Source organism: Hakea prostrata, chromosome 7 (genome assembly GCF_041222555.1).
Source record: "Hakea prostrata isolate BN-2017 chromosome 7, UWA_Hpros_2, whole genome shotgun sequence".
NCBI lineage: Eukaryota > Viridiplantae > Streptophyta > Magnoliopsida > Proteales > Proteaceae > Hakea > Hakea prostrata.
Window position 1 is genome coordinate 31,162,785 of NC_142606.1, and position 23,439 is coordinate 31,186,223.

The 23,439-nt window shown below is 39.0% G+C and overlaps 1 protein-coding gene and 1 pseudogene across 5 annotated transcripts in view; one reads left to right on the plus strand and one right to left on the minus strand.

Moving 5' to 3' along the window:
• The window catches only part of LOC149010893 (bZIP transcription factor 1-B-like), a 53,962-nt gene that overhangs the window by 26,071 nt on the left and 4,452 nt on the right, over positions 1–23,439 (plus strand). For 3 of the 5 annotated variants that reach the window (XM_089161702.1, XM_089161700.1, XM_089161701.1), the window contains exons 13-14: positions 16,418–16,534; positions 22,136–22,222. The exons of 1 other annotated variant lie outside the window; for it this stretch is intronic. In XM_089161702.1, coding sequence (XP_089017828.1) covers positions 16,418–16,534; positions 22,136–22,222 — 204 coding nt within the window. The remainder of the gene's footprint in view (positions 1–16,417; positions 16,535–22,135; positions 22,223–23,439) is intronic. One more of the 5 variants, XM_089161703.1, reaches the window with a different exon arrangement.
• LOC149010894 (protein IRX15-LIKE pseudogene) lies at positions 3,547–9,248 on the minus strand (annotated as a pseudogene).

A 23,439-nucleotide genomic window follows, 5' to 3' on the forward strand; every position in this document is an offset into this window, starting at 1 on the left:
CTAATGTAGAGATCTTTTTGTAACCCTAGTAGTCATAACAACTTGTAGATTCAATGTCATTGATTGAAACTTTGCTTCAACACTAGACCTTGATACTAATGTTTGCATCTTGCTCTTCTAGGTGACCAAATGACCACTAGTAAACCGAATTAGACTTTTGATCATCTAGGTGTCCAGCCTCATCTGCATCTATGTATAATTGATTTCAATGATGGTCATGAGAAGAGATAAAAATTCCTTTTCCTGAGCAGCCTTCAAGTATCTCAAAATTTATTCACAACATCTATATGTACAGAGTAGGGATCATGCATATATTGGTAACCATACCAACAACATTTGCTATATCACTTCTATTGTGGAGAGATAAACAAGTGTCCCAACTAACCGTTTGGTAGCTACCTTTGTTTACTTGTTCACTGTTGTGGCTTGTCAGATGATAATTGGTCAAGAATAGTTTCAATAGGTTACATCCTAGTATGCCTGTCTGCGTCAATAGATGAAGGATGTAATTCTGTTGAGAGAGATTCCTTTCAGCAAAGTTAGCTAATTCTATGCCCAAAAAAATCTCTCAATTTTCCCTTGTTCCTTTCTCTCAGATCTTTCCTAGGGAAGTCTTCAAAGAAAAATCTCAGCTGCACTGCTTGTGATGTCAATGTCATTAATATACCATCAATGCAATAATGTGATCATCATTCATAATAGACAAAGTATGGTGAGCATTATTTTTTTGTAGCCAATGTAAACCATGGCCTTGTGGAACCTTTCAAACCACACCCTAAGAGCAAATCTAGGAAGAATATTCTTGTAGACTTCTTAACATTTGCCCCTTTTTTTGTGGGGGTAATTTTGAAGAATGCAGTTTTTGAAAGACATGACTCTAGGAAGGATATTCTTGAGAATCATGTCAAAACTGTTTGTTTATTCAAATTCGGTGATGTTCTATTTGAAAACTATTCGGTGACCTTAGTCTTGTCAAATAGTTTTTCCAAGGAAGACTATAATAGGATTCGAAAAAGGTTTCATAGAGGAAGCAAGTTCGTAATTTTTTCTATTCAATTTTGTTTTTTAGTTTATTTTTTATTTAGTTTCCTAATTTTTATTTTTTTAATTCCAACCTTGAATTTTAAATTTATTTTTAAAATTTTCGTTTTTAATTCTATTGAAGTATACACAAGTTTAAGCTATTTTATTGTTCACGTCTCTGTTCATGTGAACAGTAAAAGCTGTTTTTAGTGTTCACGTTCTTGTTCACGTGAATAGTATTATGCTAGTGATGCTACTCTACTTTCTATCTCTAATGTAGGAGTCTAGAATCACAGGCCTCTTCTACTGGTTCTTCATCTCTGTTCTCTTCTTCTTCTTCTTCTTCTTCTTCTTCTTCTCTCTTTTCTCAGTTCAAGTTCAGCTGCTGTTTTGATTATTTAAAGCTTGTTTTCTGTAACATGGTATCAAAGTTTTTTTGAATCAAAACAGTGCTATTCTCAATATTCTCTTTTGAAGTTCTTTTTTGTTTTTCTGTTTTCCTTGTTGTGTAGCCAGCTAGTGCTGTATATTATAGGCTGTTAGATCAGGTATTCACGTGAACTGATATTCTCTACTTGTTACCTTACTCTTACAAGTTCCAGAACTTGAATTAAATATTGTTTTCGACCTACCTTCGTTACCTCTTTTTGTTGCACCTGGCAAAAATTTTTTTTGTGTGCTCATTCTACTTCAAGTTCTGGAAAACTGATTTGAGTGATATCTACCTCAGTTTAATGTCTTCACTTACAAGTGACTCAACCATGAGTACGGCTAAATCTAAAAGATCTCAAGGAGATCATGTAAACATTCAAATTACATTTATCAATCTCAAAGGTAGTTATAATTACTTGCTATGGTCACAAGCGGTTCGGGTGTACATACTTGTAAAAGGTATGCTTAAGTTCATTGAGGATGAACCTCCCGCTGAGATTGACAAATCCTATTTTAGTTGGATCCAAGATGATGCAATCATCAAAATTTGGACGTGGAATAGTATGGAACCTGATATTGCAGAGAATGTTATGTTCCATAAGACTGCAAAGGGACTATGGGATGACTTGCAAGAGATCTATTCCCAAGCTAAAAATATGACTCGGATTTTAGTATTTATGAAAAACTATTTCAATTTCAACAAGCTGACAAGTCTCTGCAGGATTATTACAACTCCTTTAAAGGCATGATGGAGGAGTTGAATGTCTTTTAACCTCTCACCATAAATATAGAGAATCTTAGGCCCAACGGAATGAATTTTTTGTATCCAAGTTTCTTGCAGGATTGAACCCTGAATTGAAATCTGTCAAAGGACATCTTCTTGTTGGTGAGCATGTCCCTAACCTTAATGAAGCATATTTTAGACTTCAACGTATTGCCTTGCCAGAAGGGAGTTCTCTAGAAAAAAGTTCTAAAGGAGAAAATTCAGCCCTCAGTACCTCTTATGGAATGGGACATGGTCGTGGTTCAGGGGGAGTTAGCAGGTCTTCTGGAGGTCGTGGTGTTCAACTATCGGATAAGACATTTCGACTTTGTACTCATTGCAGTAAAATAGGGCACTTAGTGGAAGCTTGTTGGGCCAAACATTGAAAGCCAGAGGGGCCAACAACTTGCCAATCATGCCGTTTCTGATGGTGTACTGATAATATAACAAACAACGATAGTGGTTCTAGATCTTCTTCAGGGGACTTATTTAAGACTCGAAGGAGATGATGTAAGCCAAATCCTTTGCCGATTGCAAAATATTGAGATCGGTGCTTCCACATCCATTGGTACTTTTGCTGCCACACTTTCTCATGCAGGTAACACAACACTTCTCACTTCTACTCCCACCCCTTGGATCATCGATTCAAGGACCTCTTCATAAATGACTAGTAAGTCATCCCTTTTCAACTCTTTTTTTAAAGAGCAAATTGTAATGGCACCCCAAAATGGATGCTTTAAAACAATGACACCCCATTTTATTTTTAAAAAACACAAACACCCCATTCATTAAACACACTACTCCATTCTGTTAATAAAACCATTAATCCACAATTTATTTTTTTTTAATTTCAAAAATGCCTTACCAACACTTAAAACCCTAAACCCCAATTGGTTCTCTCTCTTCACTCGGCTCTTCTCTGCTTTACCGTCTCCACCTTCCTTCGGCAACGTCATTTTGATGCATCCACAACACCACAATAGTGACCCAAGAAACAAGCTCGAATTTTGATTGCAAAGTTGATCTTCCAATTCCAAACAAATCGCATTCAGAAATTGAGTTCACAGCCCATCTTAGACTCTCTCATTAATCCTTAAAACTCTCAGTCACGGACACCCACTTTGGCCAAGAAACAAGCTCTGGTTGAAATTTCATTTTCAAACCCTTCCATCATAGAAACTTCAGATACAATTAAACCATCAACTTCAGTTTGCGAATATGTATAATGTAAAAGAACTTGCAGAAACTGCAGAAAAAACGAAAATTTGGAAATTGTAAATTTACAGTAGAAAGGAAAACTCAAATTTTATCGATTCATGATGATGATATCAGTGTGATGTACGATTTGGGCAGAATTCTGAAGTGGCATTACCGTCCATTCGTTCCACCGCGAAATGGGCTAGCAGGTCTTTGTTCTCCACCATGTTTTCCTTACAGAGGAACTCATCGTTGCAAACCCTTTTTGCTTCTCTGTGGAAATCATGAACGAACACCTGTCTTGGAAACGGCACCTTTCTTGCTTCTTGCCAGCACACCGGCGGGGAAGATCGCCGACATCCGCCCTAGCGCTGCCGGATAATACCCTCTTGGACCATCCACCAAGATTACATCCCAAGCCACATCGTAAAAGTGATTGGGTAGATCGTTAATCCCAAGCTTGCAATTAGAGAAGAGAAGATTCTAAACAGGTCTGCACTCGTTTCGAAGCTGTTCTTTTGCAGATTGGACGAGTTCCTTCAATTGACCTACCTGGGTTGTGTATGAAACATCGTACGCTTCCATGTTAGGGTGTTTTTCTTTGTAATAAGCGATGTAGTACTCATTTTCATCGAGAAAAATTGTGCAGCCGTTGTGATTCAGAGCTTTCCAGAGCTGGAATTCATTAGTTAGACCGAAAACCAAGAAATTGCAGGGATTGGAAGAGGAGACGATGGGTTTAGACTTCTTGAAGCAGAGGAAATGGTGGATTCAATTTATCATCAAGAGGCTGTAACGGTGGTAGCTGATGACTTATATCAGAAATTTAGAAGAATTGGGAGAAAGGAAGAAAAAAGCAGAGACAGAGAGTCCTAAGAAGTCGAGGAATAAAAAGCAGCGAGGAATTCATGAGAGTAGGTGCTTTACAGTTGACTGAGTAAAAAATTCAAGAAGCCTTACTGCAACTGAGTTGATAATGGATGCATTCAAATAGGCAGAGGTAGATTAACGTCAATTGATGCGAGTTCCTTGGCATTTAGAGAAGAATGTAATTGGAAGATCAACTTTGCAATCAAAATTCGAGCTTGTTTCTTGGGTCACTATTGTGGTGTTGTGGATGCATCAAAATGACCTTGCCGGAGGAAGGTGGAGACGGTAAAGCAAAGGAGAGCAGAGTGAAAAGAGAGAACAAATTGGGGTTTAGGGTTTTAAGTGTTGGTAAGGGCATTTTTGGAATTAAAAAAAAAAATTTGTGGGTTAATGGTTTTACTAACAGAATGGTCATCACTATAGCTAATGGGACTTCCACACCTATTCCAAGCTCTGGAAGCCTTTCTCCTACACCTTCTCTTACTTTGTCATCCGTACTTCATGCTGCCAATTTTCCTTTTAACTTATTACCTGTTAGTCATTTAACTAAAGCACTAAATTGCTCCGTGACTTCTACTCCCACTTTTTGTGTTTTCCATGACCTTCACACGAGGAAAACGATTGGTGGATGGTGTGAAAAGAACGTACTCTACTATCTGGACTATGCTGCTTTTATTGTGGCTCTCTCTGATGATGGTGTAGATGTTCTTTAGTGGCACTATCGTTTAGGCCATCTGTCATTAGTTAGGGAAGCATCATTGTGTCACCTATCTTCCATACTCTATCCCTCGTAGTGAGTCCTTGTTTTCTCTTGTTCATTCTAATATTTGGGGTCCTTGTAGAATTAGTAATAGGCATGGTTTTAGATATTTTGTCACTTTTGTTGACGATTTCTCTTGTCTTACATGGTTGTATCTTGTAAAGGATTGGTTAGAGTTTTTAACTACATTTAAAAGTTTTATTCATGAAATTTGGACTCAATTTTCTCTTCCTATTAAAATTTTTCGGTCTAATAATGCTTTAGAAATGTGCAGCATGATATATCTAACATTTGTGATTCTCTTGGAATGATTCATCAAACCAGTTGTTCATTCACTCCCCAACAAAATGGAGTGGTTGAACGCAAAAATCATCACCTCTTGGAGGTTGGACGTGCTTTTGATTAAGATGAATGTTCCCAAGAGTTACTGGTGTGATGTGGTTTTGACTGCTAGTCTTTTAATTAACCGAATGCCTATGACTTTGCTTTTTTAAAAAATCTCATTTTTCAATTGTTTTTCCCAATAGAGAACCGTTTTTAGTTCCACCCAAAATTTTTGGTTGTGTGTGTTTTGCTCACATACCACATCCTTTGGATAAACTTTCCCCCTGTTTTGTTAACTGTATTTTTCCTGGGTACTCACGTGCTCAAAAAGGTTTTCATTGTTATGATCCGGTTCTTCGTAATCAATTTATAAGTGCGGATGTGATTTTTTTTGAAGACACTCCTTATTATCCTAGTCAATCTGTGTCTGTTGAAAACTATGTTTTGGATGATACTCCTCCTATTCCCTCTTTAGTTCCTTCCACTAGCAGTGTTCCTCTCCGGGTTTATCAGCGGAGACATAAGTTGGCGGAACATTCTGTGGATAGTAGAGTTCCTCCTAACAATATTGGCGGCTCTCCTTTAGTGGAGCCTGAAGCTGGCCATACGGATGTTCCTTCTTCATCCTCTCCACCGGCGGGTTCTTCTAGTGGAGATCCGACTCCGCCTTCAGATGACTTACCAATTGCTTTGAGGAAAGGTACTCGTACTTGTACTTTACGCTCTAACATTGTTTATCCTGTTTCCAATTTTGTCTTTATCTCTCATCTCCCTCCTAGCTTTCGTTGCCTAGCTTTGTTTATGTCTACCATTCATATTCCAACCCATCATACTGAGGCTCTTAAAATTCCTGGCTGGAAAGCCACCCTAGATGTGGAAATGGATGCTTTACAATCTCGTCATACATGGTCTTTAGTAGACTTACCTCCTGGGAAAAATGTGGTCCGCTGTTGGTGGGTGTATTAAGTACCATTCTGCTGGTACGGTTGAATGGCTCAAGGCCCGCATGGTGGCTAAGGGCTATACACAAACATATGGTGTGGATTATTTTGAGACTTTTTCTCTTGTGACGAGATCATAGTTGTCAAGGCGTCGCCTAGGCGTCGCTTAATCGTCGCCTCGGCGTCTAGGCTCCTTCGGAGCGCCTCAAATTGGCATCGCCTTATTTTTAGCCTTTTAGGCAATAAGGCGTCCGCTTTTTTTTCTTTCTTTTTTAAATCACGAGAAAGATGCCTAATCGAAGGCATATATTGAAATGCTTATTAGATTCCGATTGTAAAGTATCTATTGTTTGAACCTATATGCATATGTCTAATGACGCTACATGTGATCAAATGTTAAAATAAAAATAAAAACAAACAAAATTGAAAGAGAATAAGTTCTTGACTCAAGTCTCACACTCTCACTCTCACTCTAATCCCTAATCTCTTTCTCTCTTCCTCTCTTCTTCTCTTCCATTCCCGCAATGACACTCCGGCAAGCAGTGGCTAGTGACAAGGAACTTCTTCTCTTCCTTTCTTCTTGCGACTTTTTATTTAGGACCTGTTATGTGTGGTTTGTAGTATGTTGGATGACTTGAGGTAGTCTGATATTAGTTTTTTTATTGTATAAGATATGGTAAATTTAGAGTGAATGAGATGTACACTAAAAATTTCACTTAAAACGCCTCAACCACCTCAAAAGCGCCTCGGAGGGCGCCTCGTCGACTCATCGCCTCAATTAGCCTAAACCGCCTTGCATTGCCTCGTCGCCGTGACAACTATGGACGAGATTTAATTTTGTCCGTGTTTTGATCTCCTTGGTTGTGAATTATGATTGGCCACTTTTGTAGCTTGACATAAAAAATGCATTCTTATATTGTGATCTTCATGAAGAAGTTTACATGGAGCAACCTCTAGGGTATGTTGCTCACGGGGAGGTCAATGCTTGTGTTTGCAGGCTTCATAAAGCGATTTATGGACTCAAACAGTCTCCACGGGCTTGGTTTGAGAAATTTAGCAAGACGGTGGAGTCTTTTGGATTTGTACAGTGTTATTCTGATCACTCTATCTTTGTTAGATGGGAAGGTGATTGTGTTGTCATTATGACAGTTTATGTTGGTGATATTGTTCTTTTAGGGCGTGATGTCGATGCAATCCATACAATCAAGGCACACTTACAGAAATCTTTCCAAACCAAAGACTTAGGTGATCTACAATATTTATTGGAGATTGAAGTGATCCGTAGTAAACAGGGAGTAAGTTTGTCATAAAGGAAGTATGTGTTAGATCTTTTGACTGAGATTGGCATGTTTGCTTTTAAACCTAGCGACATTCCCATGGATCCTCAATTAAAGTTAGGACGTGATGATGGTGACTTGGTGGATGATGTCCATTGTTATAGGAGTCTTGTTGGGAAACTTATTTATCTTACTGTTACTCGTCCTGATATTTCTTATTTTGTTGGTGTGTTGAGTCAGTTTATGCAGTCTCCTAGGAAGGCCCATTGGGACGCAGCGATGAGAGTACTTCGGTACCTCAAGAGTGTGCCCGGAAAAGGGCTCATCTATTGACCAATTGGGAGTATGGACTTGGTTGCCTTTTCTGATGTAGATTGGGATGGATCCTCATTGATTGCCGGTAAACTACATGTTATTGTACTTTTCTTGGTGGAAATCTTGTGACTTGGAAGAGTAAGAAACAATCCATCATTGCCCGATCTAGTACTGAAGCTGAGTATAGGGCTGTGGCCCACACCGCTGCTGAATTGATGTGGCTTCGTTCATTATTAGAAGATATGGGATTTCCAGTTTCTACCCCTATGAAAATGTTTTGTGATTATCAGGCAGCCACTTACATTGTTAGTAATCCAGTGTTCCATGAGAGGACGAAGCATATAGAGGGTCTTGATATGTGCAAGTATTTCCCTAAAATTGTGGTTACCTCAAAATCCTCTCCATGTGAACCAACAAATAAAGACCAAACTTGGGAATTAGAAATTCTATGCAAACCTAGATGGGATCAGTCAGATGGTGATACTTTAGTTGATTGGATAAGTTTGGGTTAGCAAAGACCTAGATGGGTTGATAGAAATTGGGGGGGGGGGGGGAAATAAAGTCAAGGTGATGTGAACACAGGGACCCGTGTCCGAAACCCAAAGTAGGGCTCCCAGGATGGATCCAAGAAGCCTCCGTAGGGTGGCCGAACACTCTATGTGGGGTATTTTGGGCATCCTTATTTTATCTTATTTTATTTCTGAAATTATTATTAGAATTTTTCAGAATTTTAGTTGAGTCTAGTTTGGTAGTTTGAGTCTGTTTAGCATATGCTTGGACTATTCTATTGACCCCTCACAATTACCCTCTCTCCCCTTCCATTCTGGTTCAACCCCTCATACCCCTTCCCACTAGCAGCTGTAAGCATTACCCTTTTCTACCCTGTTTCTGTGCTAGCAGCAGCATCATCCCCTGGTTAAACCCACCTCCTCAGCCCCTCTTCACCCTTTCCCTCCCTTCCTAGGATTGCACTTAACCCTAGAACAGAATCCCAAGTTAATTGCTCCATCCAACCTATTTTGCCCTAACCAGAAAATTCTGCAGTCATCTTTAGGCTGAGATTCTGCAGAAAATTCAAATTTCCAGAAATCTGATTTTGTTAAAGTCTGATCAATTGAAACTCAACCTAATTGAAAGGACAGCAACAGAAGCCTATTCTGGACAGCAGAAACAGCAAGGAATTAGCTCACTCCTGGCCCTAGCCAAACCCTCTAAAACCCTTATACCTGAACATTCAAATATCCTGAACCCCTTTCACCCTGTGACTGAACTTGAGATTGAGAAATACCTTCTGAAACCCTAGAATTCTTCATCTTATTAGCTGGAATATTCCTGGGCAGCCACATTCTAGGGAAATTAGAACTTAAACCCTAACCCTAGATCCGTGGTTTCATCAGTAACAAATCAATCTGGGTTGGTCTTGAGATACCCAGAATTACCCTAGAGTTGAAAGGAAAGCCTTTGGTTATGTATAGGGTGGGTTAAGGATGGTTTGAGAAAAGATATGGGCTGTTATAGGGTATAGGACTGATTGTTGGGTAGGCTTCTTGGGATCTTGCTTCCTTTTGTTCTTTCGTTTGTTCTTTCTTTTCTTTCTTTTCTAATGCTGCTGCAAGATCCAAAAGAGGGAGGGGGGGGGGGGGGGTTTAGGGTTTAGGAGGGGTGTGGGAGTTGTTTTAGGGGTGCCGTAAGGGTGGCCGAGGGTTTGTTGGTTTCCGCAGGGGTTGGGGAGGGTTTGTGGTGGTCTGCAGTGGGAGGAGAAGGGGTGGGGGACATGGGCTAGGGGAGAGAGGGGAGTGGCTGGGCTTACTTGATTAGGGTTGATGCTGTGACTGTTGAATTGTTGTAGGTGATGAAAGAACCTTGTTGAAACTTGAAGTAGTGCGTCAATACCTGCTGTCGCCCTCCCAAGAAGACCACGAGTTAATTACCCACAAGACTCTGATTTCTTTATTCAAATCAATGTGCCTTACAATGAGGTAGGGTAGGCTATATATAGCCTTATAATCGGAGGCAAAAAACTTGGACTCAAACTTGGAAACCTAACTTGACTCAACTAGGGAATCCTTTATAACTAGGATCCCCTTTACAACTTAATAAATAACAACTACAAATAAAAGCAGGCAACTTGCAAACATAACAACTAATTATCCAAAAGGACTTAATTCCAATTGGGACTCCATCACTGACTAGGACTCTTAGACTAAGTCAATTAAAGAAATAAAATTAGATATGGACTCTAGAAAATATAAAGAAGATTACTGGACTAAACTAATAACCAAAGGAAGGGGGAAAATGACCAAAATACCCTTGGTATGGTTCGGCTAGGGGGAGGGGGCCTACTTCCATCATTATGAAAAATCATATTCTAAAGAATCATGTAAACCAAATACAGTTTCAAAAGAAACCATATAGCAAGGCACTTTCTACATCCAACTATGGAACCTCTGATCCTTGATTTACTTTACAGGAGAGGATAATTCTCAGAATGCTCATTTTGGCTGTGGGTGCTAAGGTCTTTTTGTAGTCAATACCATATGTTTGTGTGAATTCTCATGCAACCAGCCTAACTCTATAATCTGACTCCCCAAAAAAAAAAAAAAAAAAAAAAAAAAAACCTAGCTCTATGACGATTCATAGTGCCAGTAGCTTTATGCTTCACTGCAGACAACCATCGGCACCTGATGACTCTTCCAAGCTGGAAGAAGAACTAGCTCTTATGTCTTGTACTTTGTCAAAACTTTCATTTCTTCATTCATTACCTCTTCCCAATGTAATCACCCGTAGCTACTTCAGCTTTTGAACATTTATTACTCCCTAAGCAATGGCAACATGGCTCACGGTTTCAGTTTTCCTAGAAGTACAATCTTCTATTGCAATGGAAGAGCTTATTTATGGCTTTTCTAAAGCACAAGGAATAGAAACTCTCTAACCTGAAGTACTGAACATGGAACTATCAACCTAGTAACCAGTGACAAAACAACCTTATAGAAAATAGAAACTAACTAGAATTAGAAACTAGTAGCTTTAACATTTAGCTACATGCATAAATAAGTAAAGTAGAAACTACCAAAGTAGAAACCAAACTAAGTTTCTAATTTTCCCCAAAATAAATTCTTGTGATCTCATCTTGAGCCCCATAGATTGTTTAGGAATGTTCCCACTTAGCCAAATATGAGGGCTGTGATACTGTTCACATGAAGAGTGACATGAATAGTGTTTTTGGTCTTTTTGTCCTTCATTATACTTTATTTGGATTTAGGACTGCTTCATGTCATGCTCCATTGAACTGACAAAAACTAGCCAAGTATTTAACCATAGGCTGTCTCTCACAGCAGTTGCATCCAGCAACCTTGCTTGGATGGTTTAGGACTTGTGACCTACATCATACAGAGGCTTGGAAAATATGGGATCAGTGTCATATGATATTGCGTTGAAGATGAGATGTTGGGTGCATGTTTTATTGGATTTCTGATGAGGCTTTGATAAATTCAAATTATAGCGAACAAACTCACCAGGCAACAGAGCGACAATTAGACCTAGAGCTGGTAAGTTGTTAAAAGACATAGTGGTTGGCTTTAGAAATTGCTTCCTTGCTTCCTCCTATCTGAGCAAAGACCTTCAGGGGACATTATAATGGTGCTTGTAATTGCTCCTCCTAAACCACTGATTTTGGCTCTCCTAAAATTTGGGGCTATTGTTCTTGTCCAATTGCAGCATCATCAAGTATTGTTATCTTGAGTGGGAACATTTAATGGAATCAAGGTTGTCAAGGCGACCAAAGCGATTGGGGTTCTGTCTAGGTGATTAGGCAACAAAGCGGCGCCTAGGCTGGAATAAGGCGACAAAAGTGGTTGGGTAAAAAATTTTCAATACTACTACTTTCTATAATAAGTTAAAAAAACATTCAATATTCACATTCATCCAAAAAAGAAAGCATTCAAGAATCATAATTATGAAAAATTATCCAAAAAAAAGAACACAAACATAAGTTCATCTCATCAAACATCATAACAATGACTTTGACTAACAGGGCAAACACAATAAATTAATAGATCTCGTTATTCCGATTTCCAAGTCATTGTCCACTAAATGATTCATTGATTCTTGATGTTGAGTATGGCTCATGCTTCACATTCTGTTCTAGACGGGCAAGGGTCCCTGGGAGGCCGCCCGGCAAGGGTGTGGAGGTAGCACCCCTAGAGCTTGTAGAGGTCCTATGTTACTTTGGGCCTCGGAATTCCTTTGCAATTTGGGTCTCGATTCCGAAATGACTAAGCTATTAAATTTATATATGGTTTTGTAGAATAAATTTTTATTTAAAAAAAAAATTATGTACAAATGTAAAAATAGCAGCTGCTTTAGAGTCTAGGCAGCAATAAGGGGCACAAGGTGACAAAGCAGTAGCGCTTAAGCCAAAAAAGGGCAAAAAAACAACGCATCAATTAATCGGTTCAAAACAAACGGTTGAAAAACCGCTTTATCGCTTAGGCAGACGCTTTGACAACACTGAATGGAACCTCCATAGGAGTAATAAAGGGAGGGACCTCTTTATAAGAACTAATTTCCCCTTAAAGAGGTGGAACAAATAAATAGAAGGGAACTTGTTCCTAAAAGACTACATCCTTTTTAACAAACATCACGTGGGAAGTAGGGTAATTGCATTGTCAACCTTTCTGCGTAACCTAATAGCTAAGAAACATGCACTCAAATTCCCTCGGGATCAATTTTACTACAAAGATGATGGTACATGAAAAGGCAGCACACCAAAAGACCTTGAGGGGATAGTATAGGCTTAAGACCCCAAAAGGAGACTAAGGGCCACTTCAGGTCCAACATTTGTTGGGCATTCGGCTGATGAGATAGGCAGCAAGGAGAATGGCCTCACCCTAGAAACAAGCAGGAATATGCATGCTAAATGTCAAGGGTTGAGCCACTCTTAAATAGTTTTACTAAAGCAGCTAGTCTGGTGGATGATACCGTGCTCGTTGAGATAGGATTATAGATCAGCAATTGTGTACTCCCATTGTTAGGGTTTAAAACTTAATCTTAGCGTCAAATTGGGTCCGAGCCATCTTATGAAACAACAGTGGAAACATCACTCTTCTGATGAGACAGCCAAGTAGTTCGATTAACACAATCAATAAAAGTCACACATCAGAATGATAACATCAAAAGGAACTAAACCTTTATTCTCAGGTATAGGATAAGTATGTCTAGTCTACTTTGCTGAAGTGGAAGCATCACAAATAGATCAATTCAAAAATTAGGTCTTTTTAATGAAATCCAAAAAAGTCTAGCTAAAGTCCCTAAAACAGAGTGACACATCCAGCGACACCACCAACGATGAGTTGATCAAATTGCTGAAGATTATCCAAGGGAGGTAGAAGCTGTTGGAAGTATGACTAAGGTTTCCTAATTGGAATAGAATTCTCCTTTGAGTCCCCCATTTTAATTATATTTTATTATCTTGTATCTTCCATATTGGTTTCCTATTTGGTGTTAGATTGGTTTCCTAGTAAGTCTAAGATTAGTTTATCTACTTATTTTTTGTATTTCTTTTCCTACTCAAAGTGGGATTTACTCAAATTATAACTATAAATACCCCACTGGGGCTTATGAATGACATATACTTTTTGAGCAAGAATTTCTTCAAATTTCAACGTAGTATCATAGCCTTCTTGAGATTGTTGTTTTGAGAGTTGTTTAAGTTGTTAGTTTGAAGAATTGGACCCTAGTTCAATGAAGAAGATGAACTAAGGTTCCCATTAACCTTTCAGATTTTATTCTTTTTCCTAGATTTTGTTCTATTGTGCTTCCATTTCGTTTGGGTTAGATCCAATTAGTTATCTTCTTGTTTGAGTGCCTCTCTTGGGATCTGCGGAGAACTTAGTCTCTATTATCCTTTGGAGATCTAACATTGCGATAGATTTGACGTTTGACCTGCACAAAACCTGAACTCTGTTACCCTTGGAGATTTGCCCCTTACCTTGACAATCTTCCACTTTGGAGAGCTAACCTTGCTGTAGATTTGGCGTTTAACTTGTGCAGTATACGATCTTTATTGCCTTTGGGGATTGTCCCTTATCTTGGCAAATTTTCCCTTTAGAGATGTAATATTGCTACACATCTAAAGTTTCATTTTTTCCTACTGTACCCTAGCAGTTGTTACCCCCTAAAATATATTTTCCCTTAGATTAGGTAGAAATTGGTCTTCTCGATATTTGAAGATTTTACCTTTTTCCTTGAATGTTATTCCTTGGAGACCTAAAGTTGTGGCAGAGATGAGGACGAAGCAAGTGAAAATTGACAGACATTTTATCAAACAAAAACTAGAAAGCGGGCATTAATTTGCTAAGTACGAAGATCAAATTGCAGATATTTACCTAGATAGATGTTTCATCCTATTTTGACCTAGTTGAGCATGTGTGATATCGATGCCTCAACTTGAACGGGAGTGTTGGAAGTATGACTGAGGTTTCCTAATGGGAATAGAATTCCCCTTTACATCCCTTATTTTGATTATTTGTTATTATCTTATATTTTCTATATTGGTTTCTGATTTGCTGTTAGATTTGTTTCCTAATAAGTCTTAAGAATAGGTTATCTACTTATTTTTTATATTTATTTTCCTACTTAGAGTGGGTTTTCAGATGGTAACTATAAATATCTCGTTGGGGCCTACAAATGAGATATACTTTCTCAACAATAATTTCTTCAAATTTCAGCATAAGCCATGGTAAACAAAGCTGATGAAGATTCTCAAGCAAGTAAAGCCCACCAAAAAGCTTACCAGTTGCCACTGCCAGTCATTTGTCCCCATTCCAAGTCCTAGAAAAGACAATGAGGTGGCAAAAACTAATTTTACAATTCAAATCCCGTGTAAGGCTACAATTGCATAAAAGGTTAGTAGTAAAATTGATAGCAACTGATGCTAGAGACAAGAATAAGAACCACCAACCAGTAGACAAAGGAAAATATGATTGCTTACATTAGAGTCAATGATCTAAGGAATGGAATCAACCGAGGCACTGCGCTAGTCATTAAAAAATTACTTAAGAGGGCATGTAAGAAGGAAGAATGGTGGTTAGGAAACTAACATTAACAAAGGGTGTTGGAAAAAAAGTCTCAAGACAGGAAATCATTTGACATAGGTGCTTGGAAGTCTTCGAAGAAAGTGGAGCACTAGCAAGAGAGTAATTGTTGGATTCTATTAGGAGTCTAATAAGAGTTTGTATAGGAGTTAAATTAGAGTTTGCATTCATGTAAACTTCTATTCCTTGTAATATTCTACTTTCCACTTATTTATAAATAGAGGGCTTGAGATCATTGATCTAATAAGCCATTCTGCCAAACATTGTATTTCAACATGGCATCAGAGCCTAAATTCGATTTGGGAAGTGACCTACCTTCTTCTTCTGATTTTTTTTCAAACCCATCGCCAATCTTCAGTTCTAGGCAGTTTTTCAGTACCATCTTGGTTGCCAACTGAAACAGAAAAAAAAGAAGAAGAAAGAAGAAGACGATTCAGTTCCATAACTGAAACAGGAAAAAAAGAAAAAAAGAAAGAAGAAGATGACGATTCTGTTCCGTCTTGATTCAATGAATAAGAACAGAAAACAGAGGAAAGAAGAAGAGAAGAAGAGAAGAAGAAATCAGCAACTTCTCACGCTTTCGCAACGACTTTCGACTTCAGCTCCTGCAAATTTTTCTGTCTGATTCTTCATCTGAAGCCTGCGATTTTGAAGCTTGGTTAGTCATCTGAAACCTTCGATTGGGGTTCTGCCATTAAGGTTCTTCGACTGGGGCTGTTCTCCTTAAGCCTGCGATTGAGAAATCGACTCTTCATCTGAGGTAATTTGATTAGCCCAAATAAAATACATATTTGAGGGTTATTTTGGTAAATTTGCTTTACAGGGACTTATATGTAAATTTGTATAAGTTCTGAGATTTATTTGCAAATTCCGTTTTTTCAAGGACATATTTGTCATTCTTGAAAAAAAAAAAAAAAGAAAGAAAGAAAGAAAGAAAGAGGTAGATCTGTTTGGGTTGTTTGGCTATTGCATTCTGCGACATTTCTGTTACTTCAAAGGGCGAAGGCTGAAGAACTGCAAATAATTTTGTCAACATGACAACTATTGATGGTACAGCCTTGACCACTGCTTCCTCTACTACCCATACCAACACCTACCTTGCTACTTCAGGTAAAACCTTTACAAGCTTTCAAGCTTCTTCAGTTTCTACTCCTTAGATCATTGATACGGGAGCTACAGATCATATGACAGGTTTATCCTTCTCACAATATTCTCCAACTTCTGGAAAGGATAAAGTTCGAATTGCTGATGGATCCTATTCTTCCATTGCTGGAAAAGGGACCATTCAGCATTCTCCATCACTTTCTTTGTCTAAAGTTTTACATGTTCCCTCTTTCTCTACTAACTTGCTCTCTATCAGTAGTCTTACACATGACTTGAATTGTAAAGTAACTTTTTTCCCATCTTACTGTGTCTTCCAGGATCTGGTCACGGGGAAGGAGATTGGACGTGGTAAACTAGACAATGGACTTTATTTGCTTGAGCCGATTGCAGAATATACGTCTGCTTTGACTACATCTTCTAATCCGGTCCATTCGGTAATATCAAACCTTCATCAGTGGCACTGTAGGCTAGGTCACTCCCCTCTAGGAACTCTTAAGAAAATATTTCCTGATTTAGTTTCTTCTTATAATGAAAATAATTTTTTATGTGAAGCTTGCATTTTTGCAAAACAGACTCGTTCTACTTATTTACCTTCTCTTCATAATAGAAAACCTATTCCTTTTATGCTAATTCATACTGATGTGTGGGGTCCCTGCCGACGTGTGTCTATTACTGGCCATAGGTACTTTGTTACTTTTATTGATTGTCACTCTCATTCTACATGCATTTATCTTTTAAAACAAAAATACGAGGTTTTCCGATGTTTTCATGACTTTCATAATATGATTAAAACTCAGTTCAATGCCACTGTGAAGATCCTTCGCAGTGACAATGGCACTGAGTATATTGATGGTGAATTTCAAAGATCTCTGATTCTGGCATAATACATCAGACCAGTTGCGTTGATACGGCTGCCCAAAATGGGGTTGCCGAAAGGAAGAATCGGCATCTCTTAGAGATAGCCCGTTCCATTATGATTTTTATGAATGTCCCTGACTAATACTGGAGTGACGCTATTCTCACTGCTACTTACCTTATGAATAGGATGCCCAGTAGGATACTTGGTTTTAAATGTCCTAATGAGATTCTTTAGGGAGCCTCTTCTTTTGTTATTCCCCTAAAGATTTTTGGATGTGTGTGTTATGCCAGAATCACAGCCCACCAGAGTAAGCTAGCTCCCCACGGCCTACGCTGCATATTTTTGGGGTATTCTGCTACTCAGAAAGGGTACAAATGTTATCATCCTCCTTCCAGGAAAACCATTGTATCCATGGATGTAATTTTTAATGAGTCTTGCCCTTACTATACACCTCTCTAGGGGGAGAGTCCTAGAGGAGAGGTGTTCTTTCTGACTCTAGATCTTCCTATCACACACCAACACAACTTAAGAGTTCCAGAAGAGTTTCCTGCCCAGGGGGAGACTTAGGCCAGTATACCTGAGGACTGTAATCCTCCCCCTTTGATTTCTGAACCATGTGAAGAACCTAGCCAAGGGGAGACCACTCCTGTGAGACACACTGTTGGGGTCTTTCAAAACCAGATTGACCAGAATAAGGAGGTGAAGACTTATCAGAGGAAGAAATACAACCGGCTAAAGTAGGTGGAGAAAGGTGATACGTTACCACTTCAGTCTCCTGCTCCAGAATTAGATTCTACTAAGGTATCTTCTTCCAATCTCCCTATTGCTGTTAGAAAAGGGGTCAGATCCTGTACTCAACATCCCATAGCTAAATATGTTTCTTATAACTCTTTGTCTGACTCCTATCGTGCTTTTATATCCTCTCTGTCATCTGTATCTGTATCTGTTCCTAAAAGTTGGCAGGAAGCCTATGTTGATAAGAGATGGAAGGAAGCTATGGTAGAGGAAATGCAGGCAATGAAGAAAAATGACACTTGGGAGCTGATTACACTTCCTCCAGGAAAAAAACCAGTGGGCTGCAAATGGGTATTTGTGGTTAAACAAAATATAGATGGATCAGTTAACAAGTTGAAAGCTAGACTAGTTGCAAAGGGGTTTACCCAGACCTATGGGATTGATTATCAGGAGACCTTTGCCCCCGTTGCGAAACTAAATACTGTCAGAGTTCTGTTGTTTGTAGCTGTGAACAAACACTGGAACTTGCACCAACTAGACGTAAAGAATGCATTCTTACATGGGGAGTTAGCAGAAGAGGTCTATATGGAAATCCCACATGGTTTTTCCGATGACAATACTGAAGGGAAAGTCTGTCGGTTGAAGAGGTCAATATATGGGTTAAAACAGTCTCTTAGATGCTGGTTTGGACGCCTTCTGAAGGCAATGACTTCTATTGGGTACAAGCAAAGCAATGCTGATCATACACTATTTGTCAAGAAGTCAGGTACTAACATCACACTTCTCATTGTTTATGTAGACGATATTGTCATCACAGGGAATGATGGTGAAGAAATTCAAAAGCTGAAAGACTTTCTTGGCAGAGAATTTGAAATTAAAGATCTAGGGAAGTTACAGTATTTCTTAGGGATTGAGGTGGCTCGATCAAATAGAGGTATATTCCTACCCCAAAGAAAGTATGTCCTAGATCTATTATCAGAAGTGGGAATGTTGGTGTGCAAAGCAGTTGATACCCCTATTGAAGCTGGAGCAAAACTTAAAGAAAAAGAGGGAGAACCAGTGGACAAAGGAAGATACCAAAGGCTGGTAGGGAAGCTTATTTACTTGTCCCACACTAGGCCATACATCGCTTATGTTGTAGGGATAGTGAGCCAATTCATGCATGATCCATATTTAGCTCATATGAAGGCTGTTACCAGAATACTACAGTATTTGAAGGGAACTCCTGGAAAAGGAGTACTTCTATCACCCACCGATAATCTAAAAGTAGAAGCATACACTGATGTAGACTGGGCTGGATCTCCAGACAGGATGCCAATTTCAGGTTATTGTACCTTTGTTGGAGGTAATCTAGTTACTTGGAGAAGTAAGAAACAGAATGTGGTAGCTTTATCTAGTACCGAAGCTGAATATAGAGCTATGGTTCGTGGAGTTTGTGAGCTACTATGGTTGAAAGGCTTGTTGCAAGATATTGGAGTTCAAGTTCCAAACCCTATGATGTTATATTGTGACAACAAGTCTGCTATTAGTATTGCTAATAATCCAGTGCAACATGATCGAACTAAGCACATTGAAATTGACAGGTTTTTTGTCAAAGGAAAATTGGAACAAGGGTTTATCTGCATGCCTTTTGTAAGATCTGGAGACCAAGTAACAGATGTTTTCACTAAGGGTTTGAAAGAAAGAGATTTCCTTCCTATTGTAGGCAAGTTGGGCATGACTAATATTTATGCCTCAACTTGAGGGGGAGTGTTGGATTCTATTAGGAGTCTAATAAGAGTTTGTATAGGAGTTAAATTAGAGTTTGCATTCATGTAAACTTCTATTCCTTGTAATATTCTACTTTCCACTTATTTATAAATAGAGGGCTTGAGATCATTGATCTAATAAGCCATTCTGCCAAACATTGTATTTCAACAGTAATCAGTCATAATAGTATGGGCAGCAGCCCTACGTCTAGATGTAGGAAGGTGACCATGAAGCTTGCAACAATGCCCCTGGGTATGATGTTACTTCTCACAATAATAACACTTCACAATAGGGCGAGCCTGACTGGGAATGTCAGGCAAACGAGCCAGAAAGCCTGTAGGAAGAGCCTCCATGTGGAGAGCTACTCAGGTTGGGTTTGAAGAGCATGAAGCTTCACAGGCATGGTGTGAATCATGGCTATACGACCTCCCTCTTCTGAATCAATAAGCGTAGGCTTGCTTAAGTAATGGGAAAGGATCCCGAGTAAAAACATGAGCCTGGATTTGACCATACTCCTTACTTAATCCTACCGAAAAATCATACATGCGAAGTTTGTCTTGTCTTTGTCGTAAATCAATGGCATTGGCATCACAAGTCCTCTAGTGAACCGCCCATAAAAATATGATGTTTTCTTGAAGCCTCAAAAAGTATCGCAATACTGTGACAAAAACTATTCCTTTTGTTGCAGCTGATGAATCTTGGTGGATCTTGAAACACTAAACAGGATTACAAACTGTTGAAAACATGGACTGAGGTTTCCTAATTATAATAAGATTATGTTTCCTCATAAGTCTAGAGTTTTATTTATATATTACATTTTCCTACTTAGTATAGGACTAACTAGGTTGTTACTATAAATACCCTATTGGGGCCTTGTGAATAATATACTTTTAGAGGAGCAATCCTCACATTACAACATGGTATTAGAGCAATGTTTTGTTTTCATCCTACAGAGGTGCTGTAGAAATTTTTTTTGAAGTTGCTATTCATGTGTTTGTTTTCTTTTCGGGTATCCTGGAACTGTATATTGGGTGATTAAGTGCATGTCTAGGAAAATTTTGTCTAAGGAGTCTGGTATTTAAGTGGACCGGTTGTGTCCCTCCAGTTTTTCCCGGAAATTTCCTGGTGTACTTTGATTCAACAATATACCAATTGGAGGTAACCTGAGGAGATACTTTTCATGTGAATTAGTGGGAGTAATTTTGAAAATATTTCAGGGTATGGAAAAGTTCAGGGATTTTTTTGCAATTTGCAACAATTTTAGGGGACTTTTTTGTAAATTTTGAAAAAGTTCAGGGACTTTTTTAATTTATCCTTGCAATTATGATTGATCCCATATCTGCTTTATCTGGTACATCTGAAGAATCTCCCATGTCTTTCATTCATAAGGATCGTGAGTTTTCTTCGCTTCAGATAACCACTATGAAACTTAATGGGACAAATTATCTTAGATGGTCTTGTTCAGTTTCCCTAGCTGTTAGTGCTCGTGGTCTTATTGACCATCTTGATGGGACTTCTACAAAACCTTCCACACCTGGTCTGCAACTTTCCAAGTGGTATACAGATGAATGTTTGGTCATGGGTTTTCTCATCAACTCCATTGAATCTAGCATAGCAGAGAGTTATCTCCTCCTTCTTGATGCGGTAACTATTTGGAAAGTTACTAAAGATACATACTCCAGAGTTGGCAATGATGCACAATGCTTTGAAATTAGACGGAAAATCAATCAGTTACAGCAGAAGGACCTTCCTCTTTCTCAGTACTATAACACTCTTCGGGGATATTACTAGACTTTAGATTTCTATGGGAAGTTTATGCCAAAGAATGCTGAAGATGCTATCACCTATCAACAATGGGAAGATAAACAGAGAGTTTATGATTTTTTGGCAGGATTGAATATAGAATTTGATCAAAGTTGCGCATAGATCCTTTCGAGAGAGACTTTCCCTTCTCTGGCTCAAGCCTATGCCATGGTAGATACCGAGGACAGTCGAAGAACAGCTATGGTACACACTCAAACATCTGATAGATCTGCATTGGTGGCTGGTTATGGCAATAATAAATCTAGTTTTGGTAATTTTCGCCCTCCAGTAAAGTGCGAGTATTGTGGAAAAGAGCGTCATACAAAGGACAAGTGTTGGAAGTTGCATGGATGTCCAACAAATTCCCGTGAGGTAGAAATGGAATCAAGGGTAGCAATCAAACAGCTACAAATAAAGCTAGTTTTGACACCCTGAGTACTCCAACACCTCTTTCCTCAGATGAGCTCCAACACCTTCGCCAATTGATGTCCAAACTTGACTCATCTTCTCCAAGTCAGACTTCCAGTACGAGTATAGCCTCTGTCATTAATCCCTCTGTTGATCCACAAATCCCCACAGGTATTTTTGGTTGTCACAATGTCAATTTGACTTATCCCTCCTGGGTAATCGACTCTGGGGCAACCGACCATATGATAGGCTGATTTACTTTGTTTCATACTTATTCATCTGTCCCTATTGCTCATGATGTTCGAACGGCTGATGGGTCTCTCTCCCCTATCTCTAGGAAAGGATTTATTATCTGTTCGCTTTCTCTTACCTTATCTAATGTCATGCATGTTCCTAAGTTTTCGGCTAATCTTTTATCTATTAGTAGCCTTACTCGTGATATGAACTGCAAAATAACTTTCTTTCTTATTGTGTGTTTCAGGACCTGCAAACAGGGCTTACGATTGGCAGTGGTAGACAAAAAGGGGGGCTTTACTTAATGGATGGGTCCCCATCAGCTCTTTTTACGGTCTCTAGTTCCACCTCCCTTGCACTTTTTACCTTATTACAGTGGCATAGTCGTCTTGGCCACGTTCCTTTACCTATTTTGGCCAAATTATTTATTGATTTGATTAAAAGGTGCAATTTAAATGATTTTTATTGTGTGGCATGTATTTTGGCCAAATAGACCAGGCATGTTTACCCTATTTCAGATAATCGTAGTAAAATTCATTTTTCATTCATTCACTCTGATGTGTGGGATCCTTCTCGGACCGTGTTTGTATCTGGTCATAGATGGTTTGTTACCTTTATTGACTGTTGTACTAGGACCACATGGGTTTACTTACTTCACCAAAAAAGTGACATTTTCTCGTGCTTTCAAAATTTTCATAATATGATTAGGACCCAATTTGGGGAGGCAGTCAAAATCCTTCGTACGGATAACGGAACTGAGTACTTGGGTGGCGCATTCCCTTCCTACTTAGCAAACCATGGCATCATACACCAAACTAGTTGCGTCGACACTCCACCTCAAAATGGGGTTGCCGAACGCAAGAATAGACATCTACTTGAGGTAGCACGTTCCCTCATGTTTTCTATGCACGTGCCTCTTCGGTTTTGGGGTGAAGCCATTCTTACTGCGGCATATCTAATTAACCGAATGCCTTCCCGAGTCTTAAACCAACGCTGTCCCCTTAAGGTTCTTTTAGGTACAGCAGTCTTTACAGTCTCACTTAAGGTTCTTGGATATGTTGCCTTTGTCCGGAACCACCATGTTCATGGAAAGTTAGATCCTCGTGGGTTAAAGTGCATTTTCTTGGGTTATCCTCCTACACAGAAGGGGTATGAACGTTATCATCTTAGTTCTTGTCCTTTTTTTGTCTCTATGGATGTTGTGTTCCAGGAACAAATTCCCTTTTTTCCCCCTACACCTCTTCAAGGGGAGAGTTTTAGTGAAGAGATTCCAATGTTGATTCCTCCTTTCGATATTCCTCCGAGAATCCTACAGATGATCCTCCTTTGGAAGATGGAATGACCGGACAAGAACAACTAGTGGATGATATACAGGGGGAGACTAGACCTCTGAAGATCTATAAAAAAAAGCTACAAGTGACCCCTTCTGAACCAAGCCAGTCAAAAGCTTTGGTTCCTGGCCCTGAACAATCCGTTCCTCCAGGTGAGTCTGTCTTTGACCCTTCTTCTAATCCTACTTTAGACTTACCAATTGCATTAAGAAAGTAGCCT